General features: G+C 41.3%; 1 protein-coding gene across 1 annotated transcript; it reads left to right on the forward strand.

The window, feature by feature from the left end:
- Window positions 1-15,933: 15,933 nt before the first annotated feature.
- On the forward strand, window positions 15,934-20,406 carry Htr1a (5-hydroxytryptamine receptor 1A). Its single transcript, XM_005366593.2, has one exon. It carries the CDS (start codon window positions 16,566-16,568, stop codon window positions 17,829-17,831), a length of 1,266 nt encoding a protein of 421 aa, XP_005366650.1. The 5' UTR covers window positions 15,934-16,565; the 3' UTR covers window positions 17,832-20,406.
- The last annotated feature ends 213 nt before the right edge of the window (window positions 20,407-20,619 follow it).

A 20,619-nucleotide genomic window follows, 5' to 3' on the forward strand; every position in this document is an offset into this window, starting at 1 on the left:
CTATGTTGGATAGGTCATAAGTGCCAGGAAAGAACTTATCACCTATTATTTTGCAAACTGTTGTAATATTAGATCTTTCCCTAAGTACTTATCTTTATACTCATAGATTAATGCATCTCTCACTCCTCATCATAACAACTTATTTTTACAACAGATGACAAATAACAGAGAGACCAGCAATTTATCAACATAAATAAACTGTGGAGTGCTCTGCCCTAAATGGATATCTATATTACACTCGCTCATCCAATGGCTCAAGAGATCATTGCAGAAGAAAGGGCAGAAAGATTCTAAGAGCCAGAGTACATGGAGAACTATAAGAAAACAGTGTTTGTTGGACACATATGAAGTCACAGCAGTTATGATAACATGTACGTACACAATTTGCTCAAGCTGGCCACAAAAAGAAGAGGAGGAGGAGGACAAGGAGGAAGACAATGAGGAGGAGGAAGTGGGTGAAAAAGAGGAGGAGGAAGTAGGGGAGGAAGAGGTGAAGAAAAAGAAGAAGAAGAAGAAGAAGAAGAAGAAGAAGAAGAAGAAGAAGAAGAAGAAGAAGAAGAAGAAGAAGAAAAGAAGAGTAAGACGAAGAGGAAGAGGAAGAGGAAGAGGAAGAAGAAGAAGAAGAAGAAGAAGAAGAAGAAGAAGAAGAAGAAGAAGGTGGTGATCATCATCATCATCATCATCATCATCATCATCATCATCATCATCATCATCCCAACATGGAGAAGGGAGATAATCCCGAAGTCTCAAACCTGAGGATCTCTTGGAAATTGATAGCTGCTGGTAGGGGAAACATCAGTTTTCTTTAAGTGTACATGGGCCTTCTTTAGTGGATGGTGCTATACTTAATGGCCATACTGGCAGCACTGAGTGTATCCAACAGCTTTGAAAGATAGAAAACACATGAAGTTGACAGGAAGAAGTGAAAAGAGAAGTTGAAAGGGGAGGAAATGGGAGTTGGATTTATAATAAAACATATTATATGAAAGTATGAAATTCTCCAACAATAAAAAATGCAAAAGAAGTTTTGAAGATACCCTTGCATTTTAAGGTCGTCATTGAATTTTTGGTAGTGCTAAATATTGAACCCTGGTCTTGTTTTTGCTAGGCAAGTAAACCTCCTGCCACATAGCTACACATAGAGTCTTCTAAATGCTTTATGTATTTGCTGTTATTAGGATATTTTTTCATTAATTTTTTTAGTTATTGCTGATGTGTATGGATGCTCTTACCATTGATTATCAGGACACATTCATAACACTAAAAATCTTTACTAGCCCTGATGATTGACAGTTAATCTTTAATTTTCTATGTTGATGTTTTCTGCTAATAAAGTCTCCTTCACCTTTAGCTTTTACTTTTTTCCCTCCATTTCCATTTTTTCTTATTATTCTGCTTATTTTTTTAGCACAGTATTGACCTGTTATGAGTCCTCCCCAAGTTTCCATGAAAGGAATTGATTTATTTATAAATAGGCTATTGCTATTGATTTCAGTCATAGTTATTTTATTAGCCAAAGAGCACGCTTTCTGTATCCACAATATGAAGATTTTGTTTGATCACTAATAAATGTTGGGTTTGATTATGAGCTTGTTTGAAGAGACGGACTGAGGAGATTGTACAGGTGTCCTTCCAAAGGTGCCTGTGTTATATAGGTTGGCTTACTATTCCACAGAAAAGATGTAAGTCTGTATTTAAGAAAGTGTTGTGTTGCTTAATTTCTATTTTTGTTTCTACTGAAAACAGAGGCCTTGGGAGGAATGTAGTCTTGATCCTCACAGCTTGCTTTGCCTGCTTTCTCATTTCACCCAGGACTCTCTGCCTAGGGTTGGCACCAACCATAATAAGCTGGGCCCTCCCACATCAATCACTATTTTTTTTTAAAAAAAATGCACTACAGACTTGCCTACAGGCAAATCTCAATGGAGGGATTTTTCTCAGTAGAGATTTCCTCTTCCCAAATGACTTTGGATTTTTAACAAGCTGACATAAAACTATCCAGACCAGTTGATCCCCTGTGAATTTGAAACACAGATACAAAGCTATAAAACAATTACATTTCCCTTTTTTATTTATCCCCAGGATCTTATATCAATAATAATATTGCAATATAAAACTATATGCAAAACATTTAGAACTGTGCCAGGTACACAGGATTTACTATTTGATATCGCTATCATTATCAGAAGGAAATAGGAATGGAAACCTTGGCTGTTTGGGGCAGTTATCAGTGAGCACTAGATTGGATACTTCAAGTCTTTCAGAAAAGACTGACCTAATGGAAGCAGTTCATGGGTACAGTAGCTGTTCAGGGGAGCCCGAGTGTGAAGTCTAGCTTCTCATACTCAGTAGGGTTGAACTAGCTGAACTGGACCCCAATCCTTTGACAGAGACTTTTATTTGAGAAGCAGTGCCAAAAGGAAGATATTGGACACTTAAAATCATGCTTTTGACTTAAAACTATTTTGAAAATCTAATAGAAAGTCAAGGAGGGAATCTTGGGTAAACTAAGTAGACAAATAGAGATTATATTATCTTATTTTGTTTTCCTCTTTTAGTTTTTGATTCATTGTAACAAGGGCAGAATACTATTTATGTACTTATTAGTAAGCACATGAGGATACAATTTGGTTCTTATTATAATCAGAAGAAAGTTGGAATCATCATATTTTATTGACTTGAATACACTGTTTCCTTTTAATACAATTATGGAAATATTAAATTTTGTGATATTTAGACCTTTAGATAGGACCTTTTAAATTTGAGGAGTCAGGGAAAGCTCCAGGGTTTAGTAACACTAACTGAAGGCAGAAGAAAGTGGTGGTTCAGGTAGAGAGGCAGAACTTCTCAGGAACAGAGGAGAGGAAAGAATTCATGGTCACAAATACTCAGCTTGAGTTTGCCCCTGTCCCAGATACCATCATTTATTTCATACTTCATTTAAATCGGTATACTGCCGCCTTAGAGAATCGCCTCTGGAATGCTTCAAGTTGGCATTTCAACCTTCCAACTTCTAAAGAAAGAACACTTCCAAGTACCCAGTGTAAATCCCAGCCTGGGCCTTCATCCTTGGAAGCCCCTCTCCTGTGGCCCTCGAACCTTAACTCCTCCCTGAGGAGAAACAAGGTGGCTCGCCAAACCTTGACCCCTCCCCAGGAAAGGTAAAGACCCCTCCCACAGGCTATTTAAACTGCCCCCCCCCAAATAAACACGTGTTTTTCCCTTCCCCTGGGGGGCCACCCGGGAGTGCAGGTGTCTAATTAAACCTGGATATCTTTTAATCTGGTCTGATTTTGCTTGATTGGGATTATTTTGCCTCGGCAGAGAGCTCGTGTTAGAACATCCAGGAAGTCTTCCAGGAGCCCTCTGCACCGCTGTTCTATAGTACCAAGGCTGTCTCTCACTGAATTCTTAACCTACTCAGTGACATGGACCAGCTCACCAGTGGGTGCTCAGCACCTGGCATAGTCCCTGTACATAATGTGTCCTTTGTAAATATTTGTTAACCGAACAAATCTCTGGGAATCAGTTTTGTGATCTTGACTGAAGGTATGCCAAGAGTAGAGATAACTCTGTTGGATTACTCCTCTGCTCAAACCTCACTGGTTCAACTTCTGTTTGCAGAGCAAAACTATGCAGCTTCATTGTCTCGACCTCTTTCACATCAATACCAGGTTAACAAAGTTTTCTCAATACCACTTGCACAGTGTGCCTCAATTCTGAAGGAATACACGTTTAGGTTTCCCTTGCCAGTGTCGAAGACTTCTTCCAAAGACCACTGAAGAGAAGCTGGTTCAACTTCCTTTCTTCAGGATCCCTTCCTTTTCTCCAAATCATTTTTCCCACTAAAGATTCGCCCCTCTTCTTCTAATATTTGTTGTTTCTGTAAAGATTTCATACTGATGCTATTTCTGCGGTTCCCTACTCTAAAAACAAAGCTTGTAGAAAGCGCTGAAGAACATGATTTATTCATTTTTATAACTCTGCAGGAGCTGAATGTATTATTGTAGACATATAGGTGCAACATTTTTTGCCCCACCCCCAAAATTAGCTTCCATAGGGTACAGGCTTAAATTTACTTCAGCTTACTTCCCCACATCTTGCTTTCTTCCCTGAGTTCCTCTGTAGTTTCCAGACTCCTGTGTTTGAGGAGGAGTGGAGCTAGTTTCCTTAACCTGAATGCATGTCAGGAGTTAGGAGTGGTGGTTAGAAACACAGAGAGTAAACAAGCAAAGGCTTTCTGGAGTTCTCAGATCATGCATGCCCCTTCCCTCCATCCTTTAGAGAGCTGAAGGGTTGGTGCCTCTATAAGCAGCCCATGAGGATGGGCATTTGTATTATCTGGATTTCCCCTCTTTCTCCACGCCCTTGTTTCTGTTCTTTGGGATGGCATTCCATTGACATTAGTTGTACCAAAACATCTGACTTAGATTCTGTTTTTATAGTATGCAAATGAAAGTGTACTAAATCAAACACTTCGGGAAAGAATAAGGGTAAATAAGAAGGCACTGTACGATGACTTAAACCATTCATTCTGCTAACTTGTGTTGATACAAATAGGGAAAATGCCCAGCAGAAAGCAACATTAGTAGTCAGAGTGCTAGCCCCCACCCTGCTACCTACCAGCTTGGCAGAGGGGTGAGTGTAAGGTTCTGAATGAGCTTCCAGCATCATGCATTTCCTCAACTTGAAGCATTGCATTTCAGATAAAGATGTGAGTGCTGAAATCCTAAGCTTATAAGCAAGCTGATCCTTGACCAACAAGAGCTGAGCAAGGTTAGTGTATTGTCCCCAGCTTGATTAGAAGAACTTGCATCTGGGAGCATTATCTCACCTGACTTCCAGGAGAGCAGCTGGATGGAGCATGCTTCTCCAGCATGTTCACAACAGGGATTCTGCTCAGGTTTACATCAAGTCCTTTCTTGTACTCCAAGCTCAGATTTGGCCTTCTTGCCTAGATGCTTTTTCATCACAGGACTCCCAGCTCCCCAGCTGTTTCCATTTGGCCTTCTTTCTTGCCTGGATGCTTTTTCATCTCAGGACCCCCAGCTGCCCGGCTGTTTCTAGTTGCCACCTGAGCGCTTCTCTCCCACTTATTTCTCCCTTCATCAAACTGGCTCTGCTGTGAATTTAAAATTTCCCTTCAAATAGATTTTCTTTAATGTTTATTTGTGTTTTTTTTTTTCACTTCAGAAATGGCTAAAGGGCCTTTGAATTTGTTTAAATTGAAGAAAGAGCATTTATTTATGTATTATAGAAAATGGATGGGTCTGCAGGTCCCATCTCCTCTGGTAGGTGGAACACTGGTATTAGCATCATATAGGGGTTGACTAAGCAGATTCTTGAGCTACTCCAACGGAGTCATTGGCAATTGGGTTTGGAGCTTGCATTTTAAATATGCTCTTTTCATGATTTTTATGCATACTCTAATGTATGAAATACTTTAGTTTGCCCTTTCATGTAATCTTTTTCTTTTTTTAAGATCTTCTCTTTTCTCAGCAAGGGAGAAAGAACTTAACAGAACGTCTATTTCTGTCCAGAACCAAAGCAGATGTGCCATGTAGTCTTTCTCATTAAATCCCATGTCAAGGAGGTAATTACTCATTTTTTGCCATGTTAGTGATGATGTGGACTTTCTTATTGGGGCAATATTTTGGTATAGTCCAGTGATTTTTTTTCTCTCTAGGGAGAAAAACCTTTGATCCAGGTAGCAGAAGGGGTGTTGTGCCTTTGGTTAAGAACCAACCATATGGCAGTAGTTCTGTCTGGTTCAGCTTCTCCTAACACTTTCTCATTAAAATTACAGAAGAGACTTAAAACTATAGACAAAGATCTGGTTCTGGTAGTATGGTAGGTGTATAAAATATCCTTGAAGAAATGACTGAGTGTAAAGAATTGACGTGTGAATTATTGGACACAGATACCAACTTAAAAGTATTTCAGTTTCTTTGGGGAGTTTGCGCTAGGGTTGGACTATTTGCTTTGGATCCTAAATAATGACATCAGATGCTTTTTGATTCATTAACCTAACATGGAGCCCCATTTTATGGTCTAGGGCAAGAGTCTTTAGTTTAATTTTCTGTTATTTGAACGTTGAGATTATAAAAGCTCCATGGTTTGGACTATAGCAGAGCTATAGGGAACAGAACTAGATGGGGAAAGCTAAGTTGGATGTTGGGAGGAAGAAGGCAGAGTCAGAGAGAAGCCATGTAGCCCCAGCGGAGCCAGATGGAACGTTACCCGGTAAGCCACAGCCATGTGGTGATACACAGATTCCTGGAAATGGATTAAATTAATATGTGACAACAACATTGGCCAACAAGAAGCTAGAGCTAATAGGCCAAGCAGTGATTTAATTAATACAATTTAGTTTCTGTGTGATTATTTTGAGGCTGAGCAGCCGGGAGCCAGCAAGTGGCCTCCTCACAACAATAGAATTCTGATATTTCTTTCCTCTCTGCTCAATCCTACCTGATTAGCTTCTGCTAATTAGTTGGTGATCTTGAATGAATGCACAGCATAGGTTGTTAAAGGGAAGCTTCAGCATATAGGACGTAGTTTTCCAGGCTGTGAATTCAATTTTTCTAATGTATGCAAAGATTTTAGAAGCAAGCAAGCACTGCCAGGACAGCGCCAATTAGAGTGACCTTCTCTGTCACCTGGGTCCACAGTGTTGTCTCGGCCCAGACTGCAGCTGAGGACCCTGTCTGGGTCCATGCTCCTATTATAGTCAAGGTCTATGTTGATGCCCATGGCCCATGGTAACAACAAAGGTCACATAGATGCCTGGGGTCTAAGCTGACACCTGTGGCCATGTTAGTGTCTGAGGGCCGTGCCACCACTGAGACCATTACAATTTGGGTGGCATGTTATGCCACTTGGGACCCTGGCTGCCATGTCTGAATCTGTGGTCCAACAGCAACCAGGGGCTGAGTTTATGTCTGTGACTCCTGTTACTACTCTGCACATGTCTAGGGTCTAAACAGCCACCTGAGACCATGTTGGTGTCTGAATACCTTGCTGCCAATGGGGCCATATTGATCTAGGTGCCCTATGCTTCTACCAGGGCCATGGTGATGTGTGGGCCCAAGCTGCTGCCAAGAGCCATGTCTGGGTCCATGATCGTACTGCAGCTGATGTCCATGGCTGCGGTCCCACGTGGTGTCATAGGAACCATGTATGTTGAAATCTGAGGTCCTTGCTGAGCTGACACCATCCCCCACTAGTCCTGGGATAGCTGGCCCTGATCCTCACTGAACACTACAGCTGGAGAGGTGTCCCTGCCCCATTGGGAAGGCTGGTTCCCTCATTCAGGCTAGATGGACCTTATCATAGGCATGGGAGAGCTGGTCCCAATGGCATAGGCCTAGGAGAGCTGGCTCTGCTCCTTGCCTAAAGGGGGTGGTCCAACCACGACCCCACCAGCTCAGCTACTACCCAGACCCACATCCTGGGCCTTGGGTTGACACACCCTAACACCTACCCCATCTACGACCTGTTGGAGTGCTTGAAGGGATTGGTTCTGTGGAATGACAACTGCAGGGTTCCCATGATGAGAGGCAACAGCAGGATACTGGAGAGGAGTTTCCGTGAGGGTTCAGTTGCCTTGAACCAGACAATGACTCATTGCAGTGAACATTTTGTGGACATGGCTGACTGGTTAAAAGGGTTTACTGTGTGACAAACTACAACACCCTATGCCATGAGGATGAATTAAGAGGTGTTGGAAAGACAGAGGTACAAAAAGGGTTTTTTGGTTTTTTTGTAGTTCTGTTTCATTTTTAATTCATTTGGGGGGTAAGGGGAGAATATGCTGAAGGGGTAAGGGGAGAATATGGAAGGAATGGGAAGTGCGTGGAATTGGAGTGCATGATGTGAAATTCCCAAATAATCAATAAACATACATATATATATGTATATATATATATACATATATATATATATGAAAGAAACAATCACCAGGTCTTTTTTCCCCTATGCCTCAATTTATTTATTTGAAAATTAAAGAGGCCCAACCTGTTGTTGGGTAGAATATCATAGTGCATAGGAAGGACCTAACATGGTGCCAAGAATATAACCTACTCCGCTATGCAATATGTCACGGGTATCATTATGCAAATCATGAATCAAAAGACAAATTATTTAATGTCACTTGGCTCCATTTCTCTCTACTAAAGATAGAAAAGTGGCTCTAAAATCCAAAGGACAAGGCCCAGAGCTACACACAGTGACGGTCATCCTACTCTTTTGGAGTGTTGACAAGTGCAGTTATGTTTCTCAAACAATGAGATAGATCATCCCCATTGTCTCAGTATGTGGGTGCACCCCTCGCGGCCCTGAACAATGGCACTGGGTTTTTGATCCTACTGCACGTACTGGCTTTGTGGGAGCCTAGGCAGTTTGGATGCTCACCTTACTAGACTTGGAAGGAGGTGGGAGGTCCTTGGACTTCCCACAGGGCAGGGAACCCTCACTGCTCTTTGGGCTGATGAGGGAGGGGGACTTGGTTGGGGGAGGGGGAGGGAAATGGGAGGTGGTGGCGGGGAGGAGGCAGAAATCTTTAATAAATAAATAAATTAATTAATTAAAATAAAAAAAAACTTTGTCCTTGCTCACAGTTTGAGGGTACAGTTCATCACGGCAGTGAAGTTAAGGAGGCAAGTGTTAGAAGCAGTTGGCCACATTGTGTTCACAATCAGAAAGCAGAGAGCAATGAACACACACTGCTGCTCAGCTCTCTTTTGCTACTTGTGTGGTCCAGAATCCCAGCCAGACGACGGTGCTAGCCACAGTGGGTGACTCAGCACTATGAATATAACCTCCCACAGGCTGCCCAGAGGATCATTCTCCAGCTGCTTCTAGAGTCTGACAAGTTATTAACATTCATCATCAGATTGAAATTAGTCTGTTTGATAGTAATCTGATTTATATAGCTTGACATGCATAATAGTAAATACATTTCATTATAAAGTGGTCTGACACCCTAAAGTACATAAGCAAACCCTGATATAAATTATGAGCTCTGCCTGATATTGATGTGTTAGTGTTGGCTTATGCAGGGTAACAACTGTAACACTGTGGTGGGAGATAGTGACAGTCCGGTCTTCTATGCATGTGTGGGAGAAGGAAGGGATATGGAAAAATATCTCCATTTGTTCGGTTTAATAGTGTTGTGAAACTAAAGGCACTCCAAACTAGATTCTATCAACTATTTACCTATCAGTTATCCATCTACCTACCATCACTTGCAATAGATACCAACTGTAGAATCACAACCACGATAAATAAAGTACCCAAGGGGGAAAAAGCATTCACAAAAATTGATTCCTGTCATTGATGGAGAAAATTATAAGCACTGTTGAAAGCAAAATGGAACTAAATGATTGGCATATTAAATAAGATGAGAGCCAACATCATACAGAATATGTTTTTCCAGACTTATCATATCAATTAAATATAACTTAATATAACATTAATTATATTCTGAAACAGTTTTCATTAAACATCTGACTGTGGGATGGAAAAGTGGATTCCAAGGTAATATTTAACAGTAAAGGGTCAGTGTGGCGAAACCTTCCTAAGAAAGCACAGAGAGATACACTTAATCTATCAGATATAAAATTTATTATAAATGTCAACCTACTGTGCTTTTGGAATAGGTATTGAAAAGCCATCAAACACAAGGTAACAGGGAAACTGGAGAAGTCACATGTGTGTGAAAACATAGTATATGGTGGACAAGGCTCTTGAGAGAAATGGAGAAAGGATGGGCTGTTAAAGAAAGAGTACTGAGTGTGTTTCAGTTCTGTCCTGGCAGGTCGACTGGGGTCCTACTTCATACAATATTCTGACATGCAAACTTAGGCTTAAATGAGCTAAGTATGAAACTGGGAGGAATATTGGCCTGTGTCTTTTAAGATTGCCTTAGTAATAAAGAGAGCAGAAGATTAATAGTCATAAACCATTCTTAACTTGTGAAATTTGTAAGTTAAGAATAGCAGCAAAGGATCTAATTTAAATATAAGAAAAAATGTGATCAGATAATCCACAATGAAGTAACACTAAGGAAAAAAACACAGAACCTCAGTGAAATAATTGGACATACAGGTGTTTTTAGTGTCTCTATTAATTTCCCATGGTGGCTATAACAAAGCGTAATAACCAAGTTGTTTAAATAAACAGAAACTGTAATAAGTCAGAACTTTGACACTTCAGGAACTCTGATGGTTCTGGAGATCTGTCTGTGGGTCTGTTTCAGCATCTCTAGCTGGGAACTGTCGTTGTCTTCCTTGGCTTAGTGTCTTATAACTCCAATCTCTCCTTCTGTTTTCACGTGACAGTCTTTCTTTTGTGTACGTATCTCAGTAATTTTACGTTGTGTTTCTGCCAGTGACTATGTCTAAACTTCTTTTGCTTCCCAAGTATACACACAGTACTCACTCATGTCATTGTATTGGATTGTGTGATGATCTAGACTAAGCTTATTCAAACTTGATTTTAACTGCAGAGATTCTATTTCCAAACAAGGTCATATTCACAGGCCAAATGAATCTTTTACCCATCTGGTGACACAATTCAATTAATAAGTGTTATGAAACTTTATGTAAACAGTCTGGAGATGAATCTCGTTATGAACAGTGAAGGTGAATATTGATATACTTCAGAAACCAATAATATTATTTTAGACGCTTAAATTGAATTATAATTTGCAAATCAGTAATATCACCATTTGAAAGCTAGTATAACTGTAGCATCTTGGGTACCACCTTAGACCCACTACAAAATATCTGCACTTCAAAGTAATTTTTCTGTATGGTTTGTTTAAGAACTAACAGGGGCTTGAGAGATTTGCTCAGTGATTAAGAGGTCATACTGTTCTTCTAAGGGACTTGATATCTGTTCCGCTCAGCTCACAACTGCTTGCAGCTCTAGCTTCATGAGAACCCAACACCTCTGGCCTCTACCAGCACCTTCATTCATTTTTGTATTAACATGAATGTATACCACAAAAATGAGCAAAGAAGAAGAGGAGGAGGAAAAAATATATATAGAACGCTAGCAATACTTATATATGATATAGAAGTGTAATCATTCAAGAGAATGATAAATACTAAATTTAAGAGTAAATATAATTCCAATTGAATTAAAACTATTTTTTAAGCTTCTCTTAAATACATGAGTATTCATTACATCATTCCTCTCAATTTTGTAATTTGTATGTAATGCTTAATAAAAGGGTAGAAAGCAGAGCCTAGGGTATTCAATATACCTGAGCCATTCCCGGATAACATACTAGATACTACTGCTTACATAGAACAGGTGACTTATATATTATGCTAGTATTTCATCATCATACGTGTTGTGTTTGGGAAGTATTGTGTCCTAAAGGAAATATTAAACCAATGCATTGAATTATAGATTTTATATGAAAAAATACTTGCCAAAGGAAATAAAAATGTGGACATCCTCACAACTTTAAATAAACAGAGTAAACAAATTGTTGCTTTAAGTAATTATTTGACTGAACTGAATTTCAAATTCCCTCAGATTAACAAGTAATAACATTCACATCCTTATAATTATCATTTAAACTATGCTCTTACTCTTTCAAAAGTGAACAATGAAAATATTTATGGAAATATTCTAATTTAGATAGTATTCTACAGGAATTGAGATATGAAAAATATGTTTATTAGTACTAATTATTATGAATCTGATAATGTCTAAAAGTGAAACTCTATCTTCAATATTTTAGTGGGTTTTTTAAAAGTATTTCTTTGGCAGTTATACCTTTCAATGGTTTATTTCATGTTTTGAAACAAACATAGCAGGGCCCTGGGGAAAGGGCAGACTCCTTCTCAACACCAAGTATTGAACTTTCATTGGCATGTTTGTTTTTCCTCTTCAGTAAATCCTGATTTAGGCCAAGAAGCTCCAAAATAAAATGATCATATTTTTTAAATCCATTTGTATTTTACCTAGAATTTCCTGGAGAATTCCTTAATAACTACTTTAAGGAATAAAATAGAATAACATCCAGATGGAAAGTTGTCTTTATAATGAAGTCTCATGAAACAGGACCTCGTAGGTTTTGTTTTATAAACTGTTATTTTCTCACTATGCACACATATTTCTCATTCTGAGAAATTATCACCAGAGAGACAATTAATGTTATTACTCTGCATCACTATAATTATTTCTTTTCAAATTTTGTTGGCAGTTACCTTGGGGTAACAAAGTGTATTACATCATGTGGTCATCATAGGTCTATCATTGCAGTCATTTGATTGTTGAGCACACAACAAGACTGCTGTTTTGTGCTTTGCTACTGAAGTCTCAGGTCCCTTCTTCTGCCACCAGAAGTGCATGGCAGGGAGACAGAAGTGAAGAAATGACATTCCTAGAGGAAGACAGACGGTGAGGTTTAACACAAGAAACTTTACTCAGTCTTGGAAAACCTATTTTCTTGTTTATTTGAATTTCTTATAAATTTTTAGTAATAAGAAAGCCTTAGTTCTCAGAATATCTAAACAAAATTTCCTGTCTAAACCTTATTTTTCTAATGATCTCCAGTCAAAACTCAGAGTTCTGGAAAAATATAATTATCTTACTACTTTGGTATTTAAGGATCAGAGAACATTAATTTAGAGTGGTATTTTTAGTTTCAGATAATCTATCCTGTGTCAAAGAACTAAACCATTTTTCTTTTCAAGTAGGAACTTTTAGAAATAACTTTTGTAAGTTGATTTTCATTTAGTCAGCATCTTCTCGCCTTAACCAAAGCTCTAACGTAAGTAGAACATGCTGTTTAAGCAATTACTGATGAATCCCAACTTCAACTATGATCACTGCAAAGCTTAAACATGGAATCTTTTTGTTTTACATGCCTTGTCAAAGAACTACCTCAATGTGCTGGGCTTGGGTCAAATTTCCATGAAAATGTTAAAAATAATTTCTCTCTCATAAAGTATTTCAGAGAATTTCCCCATGATGGATGATATATCACACAGAGATATAACCTGACAAGTTCTGCCTTGTTTCTAGTAAATTCAAGCTAGGAATAAAAGCAGAGGGATTGGTATTCTTGTCTGGAGATCATATCAGTCATAGCTGTTATAGAGCAAGCTTTTCCCAATGTTAACTTCACAAGCCTTGAAGAATGAGCTTAAGTCTGCTTGGAGGATGCTCCACCATTTAGTCAAGCCTATCTCATCCTCTGGATCACTTCAGACCAGATGATGGTGATGGTGATGATGATTTTGTGACTGTCTCAGTACAGGTCCCTGCTTGGTCCATAACTCAATAGGCTAGACTAAAACTCCACACAGATCGGCCTGCCTCTACCTCCACAAGGAAATGCTGGGATTAAAGATTTGTAGCTACCATACCTGGCTAGCTTCTGCATCTCTTAAGAGTTAAACTTAGAAGAATGGGCCAAGTGTGAGCATGGAGAAAGGCAACACTACTCTGTTTTTATTATATTATCACAGTATTATAATTTCAACAAAAATCATGTATGCATAATTATTAGCTACCTAGAAATTGCAGGACCATAGCACTGCACTTCTATTATTATTTTCTTCCTATTATCTGGAAGAGTGTCAACAGATCTCCTAAAATTTAATAAATGAAATGTTTGATATCGCATGGTCGTTAATTTGAAGACGAATATGAACTACTTGGGAATTTCCTAAATATTGTGCACTCTACCATATTAAACATGCTATACCCTATCATATATATTAATGTAGAATGGCAAATCCCAGACTTCATAAACATGAACTCCAGAGTCAAAACCTTTTACCTTTCTTGGAAGGGAAAAGTAAGTTTGTTAGCTGTTAAACCATCTAGCATCCAGTACATAAAGGGCTGGTGCCTACTGACCTGTCTCCTGATTTGATATTTACACATTTGAATGTTTGTTACACATTTACATATGCTAAATTTGACAATTCATATTCAATTTGGTTCTTGATAAGTTTTCTTATCAAGATATGTTTTCTCTTTTAATATAAATGTTTCTTCTTTTACTCTGTACTCTTTAAAACATTTTTAAAGTTTTGTCTTTGGAATTTTTGGACATTAAAATGTCTGTTATAATCTCTTCAGTTGCAACTTTTTTAAATAAACAATTTAATTCTGTATTTGTGAGAAATTTTTTATTAAAAAAACTGACATGTACTCATGTTTAAAAAGAGTTTCTCAGAGTCTGTCTTTTGTGCATACTCATCAGTCTTTTTTCAGTGTTTCTTATGAATCGCCACCCATGGCAGCTTCATTGTTTTGGTACACTGAAATGATTGAGTGGGAACCGAGTCCAGGTCAATCTGTCTCCAAGCACACTGCCTGTATTGTATATGTCTGCTCAACTAGACTTTCTTTAATGCTTTAGTGATTGTTCTCTTTTTTGATCTTAAGAATTCAAAACTCTAATTTCAAAGCTCAGACTTAAACACAGCAGTAAAACCACTGAACTTTGTAGTGGCTCTGACTGTTATCTAGAACTGGCTGCTGTGAGAATTGCTTTCTACATTTCTCCACTTTAGATATGTAATCAGAATTTATAAGTGTGTTGTGTTTATTCTGATTAATTGGAATTTCTACTCTTTGTGTTCAATTGGGAACGATTGTTTTTGTGACCCCCCAAAAAAGCTCAAAACAAACTCCTAGAAGTCTCTACTTTTAGTATTGTCATTTTTTTTTTAAGTATTGGAAAAGGTTATGATGTCACCCTCCCCCAACAAAACATGTGAGTTCTGTAACTCAGGATGTAGCAACACAACAGTAGGTCAAAAAAAAAGAAAGAGTTGTTTTCATCTTGTAAAGGGACTTTTTTTCCTATAGAATTTATGAACTGATATGTGTCTTAAGTTTTCAAAGGGCGCTAGGTATAAAAGCCAAGGAAAAAGAAAAAAGAAATTATTGAAAAAAGTATTTAAAGTTGAAGAAAGCATTTAATGGTTGCTTTTCATTTTGTAATATTCTTTCTCTTAGAGTCTTTGGGTTTCCTTGATACCGGCTAATTTCTTTAAGACTAGCGTTTCTAGATGGCGCTCTGAAGCACTTGCCGGAAGGTGGCGGCATAAGCAAGCCCTTATTGCATAGAACTGTCCCAGGTGCTGAACCCAATTTCAGAGAGACGCAGGGCTGCCAGAGACAAGGGTCTCCACCAAGCTATCCGGAGATTTGCAGCCTGGTAAGGGAGATTAAAGTCCAAAGTTCGTAAGAAATGCAGGTCCTTGTTTACAACACACCGACAAACATTTCTTTCCCCAAATTTAATTGCCTCAAAGCTATGGGAGGTGTTAATATCATTGAAATGACGTTAGTAATGGCAGCAGAAGTGTGTGTGTGTGTGTGTGTGTGTTTGTGTGCGCACGTGTGCGTGTGTGTGTTTAGAATACACACCTACTTGAGTTTCTTATCTTCTCTTTGAGACCCAGCTGTTTATCAGCTTTTGTCCTTTAACGTGTCCTTTATAATATTTTTTTCTTTCCCGGGTCCACAGGATAATAGGAAAGAATCCTAGACTATGATGTTAAATGAGCCCGTATTTTTAGAAGCGAAGACCCACACTCTCAACTTAGTAATTTAGAGGGTTACCCAGGGCTGCCCAGCTTTCCAACCTTCGGGCTTCCTGTGTCTGTTCCCTTTTCCTGTAACCATACGGTAAAACTGGCTCTATTTAAGAAGTTGGCAACAGTAAAGGGAATGGGTAGTGGGGGAAGATTTTTTTTTCATCTCCCTCTAGTTTGCATGGTAGGAGGCGGAGTTTGATCTGTTAAAATATTGGTCTGACTAGCGGATCGGAGTGGGTATATGAAGTGAATTCTGAGTGTGTCGACTCTAATGTAAAGGCGCTTGTCTAGAGGGACAGGAGGGCGGGGACCCAGAAGAAGGAGGCACTCAGGGCTGGGGAAGTGTTGGGTGGTGGCGGGGGCTAGCGTGGGAGGAAGGGAGACTAGCTGTCTGAGCGACACATAGAGGAATAAAGAAAGAGAGGTAAGAAGGAAAAGGGAACTGAAGGAAAGGCCAGTGGGAGGAAGCCGGGAGAAGGAGGCTGGAAAAAACAAAACCAACACTGGCAAAGTCTAGAGAGAGAGGGAGAGAAGGAACTAGGAGATGAGGGCCACAGAGTGCCCCCGGAGGATGGGGTTTCTGGAATGCGAGCCATCTGAGATTGGAGACTGACTGCTAGTCCGCGGAGTCCAGCTCCCGCAGCTAGTTGGGCAGCGACAAAGTGAAATGGACAGCGTGAAACAGATGTTCCAGCCACATCTCCACCACCCAGAGATTTGGAAGCTGCTCTTACCCCAACTACAGTTTGCTAGCTGGAGCCTCTGAGCGCTCGGGACCGGCGGGAGCCAAAGGAGAGAGTGCGCCTGGAAGCTGCTCCTCTCAGACGCCTTCGCCAGAGCTGTAAGAATTTCCCGCTACAGTCCCTTGATCCCCTCCCTCTGAAATTCCCCAGAAAAGGAGGAAGACCCTAGGGGGAGGGGCGAGGGAGATCCCCTTGCAGCTCTTTCCCCCTCCCTTCTCCAACCCCACCGGGCGTGCAGGCAGGCATGGATATGTTCGGTCTTGGGGAGGGCAACAACACCACATCGTCCCAGGAGCCCTTCGGGACAGGCGGCAACGTTACTGACATCTCCGACGTGACCTTCAGCTACCAAGTGATCACCTCTTTGCTTCTGGGCACGCTCATTTTCTGCGCGGTGCTCGGCAATGCCTGCGTGGTGGCTGCCATCGCCCTGGAGCGTTCCCTCCAGAATGTGGCCAACTATCTCATCGGCTCCTTGGCGGTCACCGACCTCATGGTGTCAGTGCTGGTGCTGCCCATGGCTGCTCTGTATCAGGTGCTCAACAAGTGGACTCTGGGCCAGGTCACCTGTGACCTGTTTATCGCCCTGGATGTGCTGTGCTGCACCTCGTCCATCCTGCACCTGTGCGCCATCGCGCTAGACAGGTACTGGGCAATCACTGACCCCATAGACTACGTGAACAAGAGGACGCCCCGGCGCGCCGCTGCGCTGATCTCGCTCACTTGGCTCATTGGCTTTCTCATCTCCATCCCGCCCATGCTCGGCTGGCGCACCCCGGAAGACCGCTCGGACCCCGACGCATGCACCATCAGCAAGGACCACGGCTACACTATCTACTCCACTTTCGGAGCTTTCTATATCCCGCTGCTGCTCATGTTGGTTCTTTATGGGCGCATCTTTCGAGCCGCGCGCTTCCGGATCCGCAAGACTGTCAAGAAGGTAGAAAAGAAGGGAGCGGGCGCGAGTCTTAGTACATCGTCAGCCCCGCCCCCCAAGAAGAGCCTGAACGGACAGCCAGGTAGTGGGGACTGGAGGTGCAGCTCTGAGAACAAGGCTGTGGGGGCTTCATGCGCTAATGGTGCGGTGAGGCAGGGTGACGACGATGCCACCCTGGAGGTGATCGAGGTGCACCGAGTGGGTAACTCCAAAGAGCACCTGCCGCTGCCCAGCGAGTCCGGGGCTACGTCTTATGCCCCTGTTTGTTTGGAGAGAAAAAATGAGCGGAATGCTGAGGCAAAGCGCAAGATGGCCCTGGCCCGTGAGAGGAAGACAGTGAAGACGCTGGGCATCATCATGGGCACTTTCATTCTCTGCTGGCTGCCCTTTTTCATTGTGGCTCTGGTCCTGCCTTTCTGTGAGAGCAGCTGCCACATGCCTGCGTTGTTGGGTGCCATAATCAACTGGCTGGGCTACTCCAACTCCCTGCTCAACCCCGTTATTTATGCTTATTTCAACAAGGACTTTCAAAACGCATTTAAGAAGATCATCAAGTGCAAGTTCTGCCGCTGATGATGATGATGACGACGACAATGATGGTGGTGATTGTGTTGATGGAAAAGGAGGAAGATGGGGTGGGCTGAGGGTTTACAGGACCCTCCCCATTCACTCAGTATCTCAGCCCTGGAAGCAACACCTAAGATAACTTGCTTTTCTTATGATATGCAGCTTCTTGGCCCATGCTTTCAGATCTTGCTCTCTCTAATCCTTTTCAAGGGGACAGTGCTCTTTGCAGAAACCCTAGCCGCCTCCTAGAGTCCATGAGAAAAGTTATTGGCTTTTGGCCCTAGGATCAGTTTTGATAGTTGCAATAACCTTTTCCCTCTTTGAAATTAAACCTCGGTGGTTCAAGGTAAAAAATCCAAACAGAAAAAAAAAAAAAACATAAACTGCATGGACATCTTCCATGAGAACTGCCACCCCTCTGCCCTACTCTGGAACTTTGAGGTTCAAGACTTTGCTTGTTTGCCCCTCCCTCTTGCTTCAGAAGCCTCTACTCCCCTTTGGGTGTCAACCCTCCCCTTTGAGTCTGGCTCCTAGGCACTCACTACTGCTCTGAAAAAGCAGTTGGGACTACTTTGGCCTATGGTGCCCAGGAAATCCGTGCTTTGCTGTGTAGCACATATGCCCACTCCCCAAACCCCTGCACAGCGCCCACTTTCTCTGTTTTCTTGAACTCAAAATCAAGTGGTAAAGGTTTCTGTTGGAGTGGACTTTTAAGTATGAAGCCTTGCCAGTGGGGATGAGCCGGGAAGGTTTGTGGATGGTTTCTCTTTTTGGTGTCAGCACTCACCAAAGGAACTGACAATCAGACTGTTTGGAAGGCAGACTTTTATTTGTATACTTTGTTGGCCTTTCTGTAAGTTCTGGCAAGGCCACGTGTCTACTACAGGAGGAGCTCACTGCTGGCCAGGGAGGGCGAACTGGGGACGCTGAGATGCCAGGGATGGCACACGGCGCGCGCCCCACCCTCCCTTTGGTTCCTGGCAGGGACCTCCTCTAGAGAGCCCCAGGTTTGCAGCATCCAAGTTCCTCTGCCTCACCTTGCCTACAGAGTTCAGGAGCTGGTAGAGAACTGGTAGAGCTGGTAGAGTTTGTGCAAGAGGGAGGAGGAGACCTTGCACCAAGCGCAAGAGACCTAGAAATCTCTGTGTGGGTGTGGGGCATGCGGAGACAGGAAAAGAGCAACACCGCTCCGAAGTGCTTCCAACTCCTGAGGCATGTCCCGAGGAAGCTAAAAGGGCAATTTTAACCATAAGATGCAAATTTTCTCAATCCACCCCCTCCCCCTTTCGATCGAGGAAAGTATATTCCAATAATGCCTGGATTTATTCTCCCAGACATCCCGGGGGCATACAAAATAAGCAGAATTCTAGGCTCTCATTTGAAGGGTTTCAACATCTCACGATTACTTAGGATTGTGATCTCAGAGACAGATACCTAAAGGAGACCTCAGAGGATGGATGGGTTAGAGGGAGCTTTCCATGGAGTCTCAGGATCTAGAGGATTAATTTATCCCTAGCTCTTCTACCCCAGAGTTCTGTGGGGAAAACCGGATTTGTTTGTGCCCTTTTAATTTGTAGAGCGTTTTTTGCTTAAGCGTTCTCTCCCTGCAGTTATTTCTGGAAAATTATTTTGGTGCTTCCTTTGAATGTACATTCCCAGCTACGTGAGAGGGCAAGAAGAGGTTTGTGTTACGTCTGAAGTTCGAATTTTCTGTTGAGTAATGGTTTCATTTCCCAGTAATCACAGGGAGTTTTCTCATTTCCCTTCCCTTCAGTTGTATCTTTCCGATGTCTGCACCTGCTGTTTTAAAAACCGTGGTGCGTATTTTCATTGCCAAAATTGTCGGTGAGATGTCTCCCTTGTGTTCATAAGTAGGGTGAAAGGACTGAGGGGTCGCATGAAGCCCAGGATTTGTTTGTCAAACTGAACAAAGCCTCTATTTGGTGTCTTTTGCTCTACTCCAGAGTGGCAATGAGATGGTATCACACTGAACCATTTCAGACCTTAAGCCTGCTGGATATCTGCATGTGAGAGGCTGGCTCCTGGGGGTCTGTGGAGACAATACAGGATACAAGGCGCTTCTCCAGTACAAATAGTACTTGTTTGCAAATTAAAAAAAAAATTTTGCACATGAAAATTAAATAGGAGTATATGACCAACCGAATTGTTTTTCTGTATATTTTACTATTTTTAGAACAGATTCTTTATTTGAAATAAATCGACCCCCAAATTTCAGATCTTATACCAGAAACCAAGACTTTTAACTTCTGGTTATTTGTATTTTTTTCCCATAGGAATGTTTGGCTATGATGGGGGTGGGGTGGTATTTGCTCCTGCTGTCTTGAGAAAAAGACTTTAAACAAGACTGGAAAGGGAACACCAACTGGAATATAATTTCCAATTAATAGAGAAATCAGTGCAACTGCTGCACAGCTCTAAAGAACCCCAGATGCTTGTTTTACTTTAAAATACTTGTATTAAGGTCAAATACTCATGCACAAAAACTAGCCCTCACTTTTCCTTGTGACAATAAAGGACTTTAATAATGGCAATGCTGAAATAAAGACCAGTAACCCATGTATCTTTATTTATTCAGTGTCTCCATTTGTGTTAGTTGTATTAATACAGAATAAAGGTGAAAATAGAGTTGATCTTACGATTCAGGTTAGGGAACTGCTTTTGTTTTTAGACAGGGCCCAGCTATGTAGCCCTTGCTAGCCTGGAACTTTCTGTGTAAGCTAAACTGGCCTTTACCTGAAGAGACCTCCTTGCCTCTGCTCCAGAGTTTGGGAAT

Source organism: Microtus ochrogaster, unplaced genomic scaffold (genome assembly GCF_000317375.1).
Source record: "Microtus ochrogaster isolate Prairie Vole_2 unplaced genomic scaffold, MicOch1.0 UNK11, whole genome shotgun sequence".
Classification (NCBI taxonomy): domain Eukaryota; kingdom Metazoa; phylum Chordata; class Mammalia; order Rodentia; family Cricetidae; genus Microtus; species Microtus ochrogaster.

Bases quoted from the DNA above. Each gene is read 5' to 3' on its own strand.
- Htr1a (XM_005366593.2), top strand. From the start codon at position 16,566: ATGGATATGTTCGGTCTTGGGGAGGGCAACAACACCACATCGTCCCAG.